Source organism: Quercus robur, chromosome 1 (genome assembly GCF_932294415.1).
Source record: "Quercus robur chromosome 1, dhQueRobu3.1, whole genome shotgun sequence".
NCBI classification, from domain to species: domain Eukaryota; kingdom Viridiplantae; phylum Streptophyta; class Magnoliopsida; order Fagales; family Fagaceae; genus Quercus; species Quercus robur.
In genome coordinates this window covers 30,811,209-30,820,176 of record NC_065534.1, presented here as the reverse complement: position 1 = coordinate 30,820,176, position 8,968 = coordinate 30,811,209, and the positions used below count along the sequence as shown (strand labels likewise).

Here is an 8,968-nt window from a genome sequence, read left to right as displayed (position 1 = left end):
CCTGCGTGGATTGGATTGGGGCGGTTTGGGTTGGGCAAGTTGGCAGGTTAGACGGTTTTTTTTGCACAGTCCTAGTCAATCCAAACTTTTTTTTTCATCCCTTCCAAACAAGTTGTACAAAAGGTGTCCAACAATACCAACACGAAGGAACCAGTTATAGTGAGATTAGTTGTAGAATATTTCAAAGAGATAAGATTAAGATAAAAATATTAACCAGATATCATGTTCAACCATTGATTTATGGAGTAATTATTTGGTACTCTCAGAATATGGTGACATGGTGCTCCTTCATCACACATTTATTGTGAATTCCACTAATTAAATTCATAGTAGGGTTCACCATGAATGTGGGGTCTACCACAAATACAAGGTCTATCATGTTCAACCATTGATTTATAGAGTAATTATTTAGTACTCTCAGAATATGGTGACATGGTGCTCATTCATATCACATTTATTGTGAGTTCCACTAATTAAATTTATAGTAGGATCTACCATGAACATGAAAAGAGAGAGTACCGGCCAAAATGGCTAAATACCATCTTTGGCTGAAATATTTAGCAATCTACCACTATTTGTGAAATATTTAGCAATGTACCACTTCTTTAAACTTGAGTTTATGAAACTTGAGTTTGACATGGAACTCGAGTTTCAAAAACTCAAGTTCCAAAAAAATGCCATGGTGGCACCTGCTGACCTAGATTATTTTAATTGAAAAAGGTCATGTGGAACTCGAGTTTGAGAAACTCGAGTAGTATGTAATGTGTTACTCGAGTTTATAAAACTTAAGTGCCATAAAACTTAGGTAAATTTATCATAAAACTTCTCCTCACCAAAGTCTATTCCTTCAGCTTTTCTTCTTCATTTCAGCGTGTCCCATACGCCACATCTCTGACAAGCTCCTTAAAAATTGCTCTTCAAAAATTCAAAGTCCTACCTCACAAAAACAATTTATACTACTTGATAAACCATCTACTCACACTTGATGGATTGATAAATGTGACAAACGGATAGTAAAGCTGCACAAAAACCTACAGTTCCAAGTATGAGGAAGATACCATAGCTGATACAAGCCAAATAAGAGCATTAGCATCAGTCATTATTAAACTATTCTATTTTACCATCTCAAAAACTATTTTATCTATTATACCATTCCATTTTACAACACACCCGGCATCCCAACTTTTATATTCCTATACAACACATTAAAATAATATATATATACACAATAAAATATATAACCTAAAATAATATCTCTCCTTTCTCTAATTTCTATCTCTCTTCCTCCCCCCCCCCCCCTCTCTCTCTCTCTCTCTCTCTCTTTCTCAACCTCTCTCTCACCGCCATGAACAAACCCAAAACCCCACACAACTACCATCCAAACCCCACCACCCCACAACTGCTGCACCCATGGCAAAAACCTACAAAATCACGGTCTGCAAAATCATGGCAAAAACCATAGCAACCACCACAACAAAATCAACCTTCAAAATCACAACAAATCCATAGCAACCATAACAACCAATACAACTTGCAAAATTACAACAACTCCATAGCAACCACCACACCATAACCCCCACAGCAAAAACCCACAACAAAACCACCGCACTAGAGATCTAACAATCACTAGAGAGATCTCACTGCAAACCCATACCAAAGAGATCTCATGGCAAACCCACTACAAAATCACCGGAGAGATCTCATAATCCATTTCGGGTGATACAGTGGCCAACAGTAGCTTGGGCTTGGGCGTTGCTAGGTGAGACGATGGCTAATGACGGCCTGGGCTTTGAGTTGCTAGGCGATATGGTGGCTTGAGTAAGCCAATCGCTGAGAGAGAGAGAGAGAGATGTGGGAGATGGAGAGAAAAATGCAGAGAGAGAGACAGAGAGAGAGAGAGAGAGATGGGAGACAAAGAGTTGAGAGAGAATTTATTAATTTAAAATTATACCATTCTACTATAGTAACATCTCATAAGACTATAGTAACATCTCATAAGATAGTACTATAGTAGTAATATATAAATTTTTGCAATTACAAGTCCGGGTAAAGCATGTCTTTTGTGCTTTGATGCTAAAATTTAGCTTATTTTTAGGTTTAGGAGGCCGGGTACTAATACTTTAACCAAAGAAAAATGAGGTTTGCATAAACTCGGACATATCTAAGTGTGCATAGTAGTAGTACTGGCAATAGGCATGCATAGTAGTAGCATAGACCATTTGCTCACACATGAAAACCAACTTTCTTTTCTTACATGGTACTTAGTTTTAGAAACTTGAGTAACACATTGTAGGGTACTCAACTTTCACAAACTTGAGTTCTACATAGATTTTTTTAATTAAAAAAATCCACCTCAGCGGGTGCCATGGCAGGAGCAATGCTATGTATGATTCAGGGTGGTCATAGGACCACCCTGAGTTGGGAATTTTTTTTTATACCTTAAAAAATGAATTTTTAATTAATATGGATTGTTAACCATCCTAGAAAAAAAAATTTAACCACCCTAAAAAAAACTTGAACATCCTAAATAAAAATTTGAGCCCATTAAAAATAAAATTTGACCTCTCCAAAATTTTGATCTATTAAAGATTGAACCAAAAAATTGTGAAAAATGCTATATTCACAACATTTTCACAATAAATCCTAAATGATAGGTTGTTACTGGTGAAAAAAAAAAAAAAAACAATTTTATTGATATGTAAATTAGAACCCATAACAATTGTCAGCTAGAATTTGTTGTAAAACTTTTGTGGACATAACATTTCTCAAATATTGTCCAAACAAATAAATTAGCCTAAAAGCCCAAATCAAATGATTAATTGTGATATCATTAATTTTTTTTTTCAAAAGGCTTATTTTTAAATTGCTATTTTTATATATAAAAAAATGCATATTTTCCAATAGCCAGTTGGCTAGTGCTTGCTTTAGTCTTTAGCTAAATTTTTTGGATTTATGTAATACATCTTATAAATACACATATACACTAAAATAATGTTTCAATACTTTATTGAACATGATTAATGCCTAAGTTGAATATTATGAATGAACTTATAGTTTACCCTTTATTCTTTTGTTAGCACTATTGACAAAATTCTTATAAGGAAATCACTTTTATTGCAAATTTTATCTTCTACACAAATTCATAATTACTTGAATAATTTTATTTCAGATTCTAGGCTATGAGAAAAGGTCTTATCTTTTCATTCTAATGATAAGGAGAAAATAAAAGGAGCATATTTACAAAGATATTCTTGTCAACCTCTTAACAATGATTTCCCTAAAAAGGAAATTAGTGAAGCATTGCATTGATTTAACCCTAATTAGTTTAAAGAATACAAAATATTGGTTGGAACATGTCATAAAAAAGGATGATGCATTTTGTTTATATTGTTACTTATTTAGGCAAGATTTTGGTAATTGAATGAGAGATTAGTAGTTTAAAATTACTTATTGGTTGTGTGTATTAAAAAAGATGTAACTGATAGCATTAATAGTGAAGCTATTGACAGGGGTTGTTTTTGCGCGAAGCCACATGTCTTCCACTAGAGGGGTGACTTTGCTAGACCTGGATTTGTTTTGGGGAGTTCAATCTGGAACTCGTCATTGGGCCGCATAGACCAATGGCTTTCAGTGCATTTTCAAGCCTACAAAATAGATAAAGCCCAAAGTCTAAGAATCATGATAATGGTTAAAATAAATAAATAATATGTTTAGTTGAATAGTTTTGATTAAATGATGAGTTGAACATAATTATTATATATATTAAGGGATGTCCAATATTAGAGAATAATTAATTTAATGTCATATGTCCAATAATGGGATGAATCCAAAATAGTCCATATCCAGCTACAATTCATGGTTCATGTTCAACATAATAAGGTATGTCCAGCAATGATCTATGTCCAAATAATGTATGTCAAATAGTATATGTCCAGCTGTAGTTTATGTCCAAATAATATATGTCCAGTAATGGTTCATGTCCAAATGATATATGTCCAGCGGTGATTTATGTCCAAATAATATATGTCCGGTGGTGAGATGGATTCAATTTGTAATTGTATATGTTCATTAATGAAGCATTATTGAATCCATGTTTATTAAATAGTGAGACAATATTAAAGTAGTTTTCATCCAACGGTACAGTAATAACTTAATAGTGTGATTTCAAAGATAGAGAAACATTGACTTATCTTAGTATGGTTTGTGGTTCCAACTATAGCATCACTTTATATGTTTTATGATTCCAACTGTATAGCGTTAGTGAGCTGATAACATTTCAGCAGTATAGTAACATTAGTCCAGTGGTATAGTTATAATTAAGTAAAATACATTCAATAATGTAAATTCAGAGATAAAAACATAATGACTTATCTTTATGTGGTTTGTGGCTTCAGTCGTATAACATCAGTGGACTTATAACATTTTAGCAGCATAATAAAATGAGTCCAGTGATACAGTATGATATTATGAGTCTTTTCATGGTGGCTTCATGATTGAAGGAGGAAAATGGATGCAACTAGAGGGAGAGAGAATATGTCCAGCTATGTGCAAAAGTTGGTTAAGTTTGTCTCCATAATCATGCAATTAAATTAAATTCCCCGTGATGATGCTCTTTTAGTTTTTAGTAAGATATAAGTGATATTGCCTTCCATGAGAAGGGCTTTTAATATTATAAGTTTGTGTCATTTATAATAATGGCTTTAAGTATTAGAAATGTATGTCTTCAATGAGAATGAATTTAATATGAAATCTTTGTGCCTTCTAGGAGAAGGGCTTTTAGTATTTGATGTTCATATGCCTTCCATGAGAAGGGCTTTTGTAATATATTCTTGGAAGAGTGTTTGGTATCTTTTAAGATGTATGGAGATGGTAAGAAATATATATGTTTTGTGAGATATGGTTTTTGTAAGATATATTAGAAATATATGTGGGAAGTATGTATGGATAGACTGTGAGGAATGTGTTTGTAAAATATATGAAAGTATGAGATGGATAATATAAAGGTTAAATATAGTAAATACATGAGCTTATACTTGTTGCTAGAGTGGTTTTTTGTGTTATGTCATGAGTTATGTTGCTTTCTAAGAAGATTTTGTAAGAGAAATTGAGGAAGAGATGAAGATGCGTTTATGAGCAGCAAAATGATGAAGTTTCAAAATAAGAGAGTGAGAGAGGGATGGATAGTGGTGTGTGTTCTTGTGTGTTGCTTGGTCCTCTTTATATAGAGCCAAGTATGTAACTAAATGAGATTTAGTTGAAGGACTAGTCAGCAAATAAGGAAAGATCTTTAGCAAAATGAGTGATTTCTTTAGTTGGTTTTTAGCCAAAAGAAGAAATCTGAAACTTTAAGGCTGCTGCTACAGCTGACACAGCAATATAGCAGTAGTTGTTGTAACTAACAACTGCATAGTAGTAGCTGTCCTGACACTGCTGGATAATGTCAGTTGTATGATGTCATCTGTTAGAGGAAATATTCAGCATTAAATTCATGGGTTTGGTTGAAAATAGTATGATATCTTTTATGAGATCTTTCTATTTTTGGTACTGCAGTTGGAGGCTAAGTTTCATTTGCTTAAAATGAAACTTAGCTTAAAATGGTAGGATTTCTTTTATGGGGTCTTTGCTTCTTTGGGTATGGTAACAAGCTGCTGGGATTGAGCATTAATGGGCTGATGATGTCATTTTGGACATGTGTCATTTGCTGGAGCTGTTGCAACTTCTGCTGGAGTTGAGGCAGCTTCTGCTAGAGCTGCTGCTGATACTTTTTGGCTAAGTTTTCTCTTTTGGAAAATTATAAGTTTAGTCCATGGTTTTATTACAATATAATTTTGGTAAGTAATAAACTCATTGGTTGATGTTTGATGAAGCTTTAGAGATGTAATTTGGTCTCTTTGTATTGTGACCAAATCTTGGAGAGCAAGGAGGGCATTTAATGCTAGATGAGATATTAAATAGATTTCTTATGTTTAGAGATAGCCAATAAGGTTTTAGGCATGTGTTTGGGATTGATGAAAAAAAAATAATAATATAATTTATATGAAATACTATAATTAGATTATATAATAAATAATTAAGTTTTAGGTAAAGAACAATGTGGAGTTTTATCATTTTAAGTGTTATGTGATATGAAAGGCTTACTAGATATTACCTATTACACACTGACCCATCAGAGTTCAGGGAATTGGGGAAGACATGCCAAGCAACATGTTTCTTTTATCAACTTTGAATCGCTAGAGATTTACTGAATATACTTATTATCCCTCCATCCCACAACTCCCAAAATTCCCTCGATGAGACTCATGAGCTTGGATCATGAGCTGAAAATAAGATGATGTGCCATGAGATTTAACCATGAGTTTTGATGAGATAATATTGCCATGGGTTTTGGACCATGGGCTATTTTGGGCTTTAAAAGAGAGTTTCCCAAAATTCATGATAATATTGATGTGGTGTGGGTTGTCAATGAAATAAAGCCATGTAGCGTGAAAATTTTGTCCTTAACCGCTATTATACAACAATTCCAAATAGAAGGAAAATTTAAAACTTTATGTATTTGAGATTTTTTTTTTTTTTTTGTTTTTATGTCAATATATTCAAGTTTAATTTTTATTAAATTTTGTTTAATTTAAGTTTCTTAGTGACCACCTTGAATAAAATTCATGGAGCTGCCACTGTGCCATGGTGGCTATTTTTATGGAACTCAAGTTACATGTAAAACTCAAGTTTCACAAACTCAAGTCCAAAAGAGTGGTACATTTCTAAATATTTCCAAAACAATGGTAGATTGCTAAAAATTTTAGCCAACAGTGGTATTTGGCCATTTTAGCCTAAAAGTACCTAATAATTTTAAAATCAAAGCAATTGGTGCATTTCTAAATATTTCCAAAACAATAGTAGGTTGCTAAAAATTTCAGCCAACAGTGGTTTTGGCCATTTTAGCTTGAAAGTACCTAATAATTTTAAAATCAAAGCAATTAGTGCATTTTCACACTCACCAGAACAAACTCTAAAGAAAGAAAAATACACAAATATATGGAATCATAGTGAAAAGAATTATTAATTAAAAGGTTAGGAGAGCAAGAACATGATTGAAAGGCATAAAATTAATTATATGATCCTTTCATTATAAATGCAGTAAATAGCCTTACATAAAGTTGTACATTCAGTTGTGTTTCTCTAGCTAATTTGCATGACAACAAATAGGGTATTTTGGATTGCAGGTTTCCTTTCTCAAGAAAGGGTGAGTATTTAAAAGCCCTTGAATGATATCACTCTCCCCTTATATTTATACCCCAAAAAAAAAAAAAAAAAATTGTAAAAACAGAGAGGTTATTTGTGAGACATAGCAAAGAGTTTAAAGAAAATATCAATGTGCCTGCAAAACAGTGATTCAGTGTGATTCATCGCTTCACTGCATCCTCAAAACTATGGAAGATGCTTGTCCAAGAGATCATTGCTGCTACCATTGTTACACCCTGCTACAATATTATCATAAAACATGCATAACTTCCAGAAGTCTGAACCAGAAACACCAGACATCAAAAGCTCATCCATGTAATTAAAGCTCGATGAAAAGTTTTGTGAGCAATCCTCTGTGGATTTTGATTCATTTACAACATTATCATTCACAAAGCATACTTCCTTAGAGGGTTCTTCAAGAGCATTACTACCAAAAGTTTCAAGTTCGTGCGTCTGTGAGGTTTCAAAGATCTTTTTACACTTCACTGCGTTGGTCTTAGCCCCATTGGACACACTAGTGGTTGAGGATGTGATCTCATTGGAAGGTCTAAGAATTGTGTTTTGCATATGTTGTTTCCCATTGATCAGTTTCCTTCTTAGGACAGTGTTCCAATAGTTCTTGATTTCATTGTCTGTTCGGCCCGGCAACCTCCCAGCTATAAGAGACCATCTACATATAGAAATATGAAAGCAATACAATCAATACTAAAGCATTAAGACTATCAAACTGTTGCTCTCTTCAATAGAAAAAAAAAATTACAAAAAGTAAAAGCTGATCGAGAAAGAACAAGTGGAAAGACCTATTGCCCAAGAGCCTGTGAAGCCTAATAATGAGGTCCTCTTCATCAGGTGATATGTTACCCCTCTTGATATCAGGCCTCAGATAATTCAGCCACCGAAGCCTGCAGCTATTTCCACACCTCTTAAGACCTGTATCCAACAACATAGTATAAACTTTACCACATTTCATATATAAATACCTCCACACACACACAAAACTTTCATTGAGTAATTAATCCAAAATCCCAAGAGGGTATTTCAGTTTTATGATGATTTTTCTCTCACCTGCTTTCCTTGCAACATTGCACCATTTTCTTTCTCCATGGATTTTGATGTAATCTGTGAGCATTTTGTCCTCTTCAGCGGTCCAAGGTCCATTATTCATTTCCTCCTTAGTGCAGCGAGGACGCCTACCCATTTTGACTCAGAAACCTCTCTCTCTAGTCTCACAAACACTCACAGCCACAGGCACACTAGAAGGGAAAGTTAGATGGATCCTATATATGGTGTTAGTAAAGGGATTGATATTTTATGAAGCTTCCTTTAAGAATAATTTTTTATTTTTTATTTTTTTTTTGTTGATAAACGCTTCCTTTAAGAAAAAAATAGTGAACAAAACGTGCACCAAGCTGGTACATATAAGGAAAATGGCAAGTGGCACATGGTATCATATATGTGATGTGACTGGTCGGGGCTGTGGAATTCTGGTCTATTTTGAGGACCGGCTTCTATTTTCAAAACCCTTGTACATGTGCGCTTATAGTTTTTATATATTAATCACTAAATTATTGGACAAGATTGTCTCAACCTGTCTCATTGGTTAAATAGGGAGGGACTTGACTTTCTGTTCGACTCAGAGATCTATATGTTAAATCGTACTTTCTCCCTTGCACATTTAAAAAATAATAATAATAATAAAAAAATAAAAATTTCTCCCTTGCACATTAAA

At 33.6% G+C, this 8,968-nt stretch overlaps 1 protein-coding gene across 1 annotated transcript; it reads right to left on the bottom strand.

Annotated features, from left to right (window-relative positions):
- Positions 1-7,085: 7,085 nt before the first annotated feature.
- Positions 7,086-8,519, bottom strand: LOC126729478 (transcription factor MYB123-like). The gene is made up of 3 exons (XM_050434906.1): positions 8,305-8,519; positions 8,040-8,169; positions 7,086-7,909 (listed from the first exon to the last, which is right to left on the bottom strand). The coding sequence occupies exons 1-3, from the start codon at positions 8,435-8,437 to the stop codon at positions 7,426-7,428; spliced, it is 747 nt and encodes a 248-aa protein (XP_050290863.1). The 5' UTR covers positions 8,438-8,519; the 3' UTR covers positions 7,086-7,425.
- Positions 8,520-8,968: the final 449 nt, after the last annotated feature.

Excerpts from the sequence above, each read along its gene's own strand:
- LOC126729478 (XM_050434906.1), bottom strand. The coding sequence starts at position 8,437 with ATGGGTAGGCGTCCTCGCTGCACTAAGGAGGAAATGAATAATGGACCT. Across the intron at positions 8,170-8,304 it reads CAATGTTGCAAGGAAAGCAG|GTCTTAAGAGGTGTGGAAAT; the intron begins GTGAGAGAAAAA and ends TGTTGGATACAG. Across the intron at positions 7,910-8,039 it reads CACAGGCTCTTGGGCAATAG|ATGGTCTCTTATAGCTGGGA; the intron begins GTCTTTCCACTT and ends TTCTATATGTAG.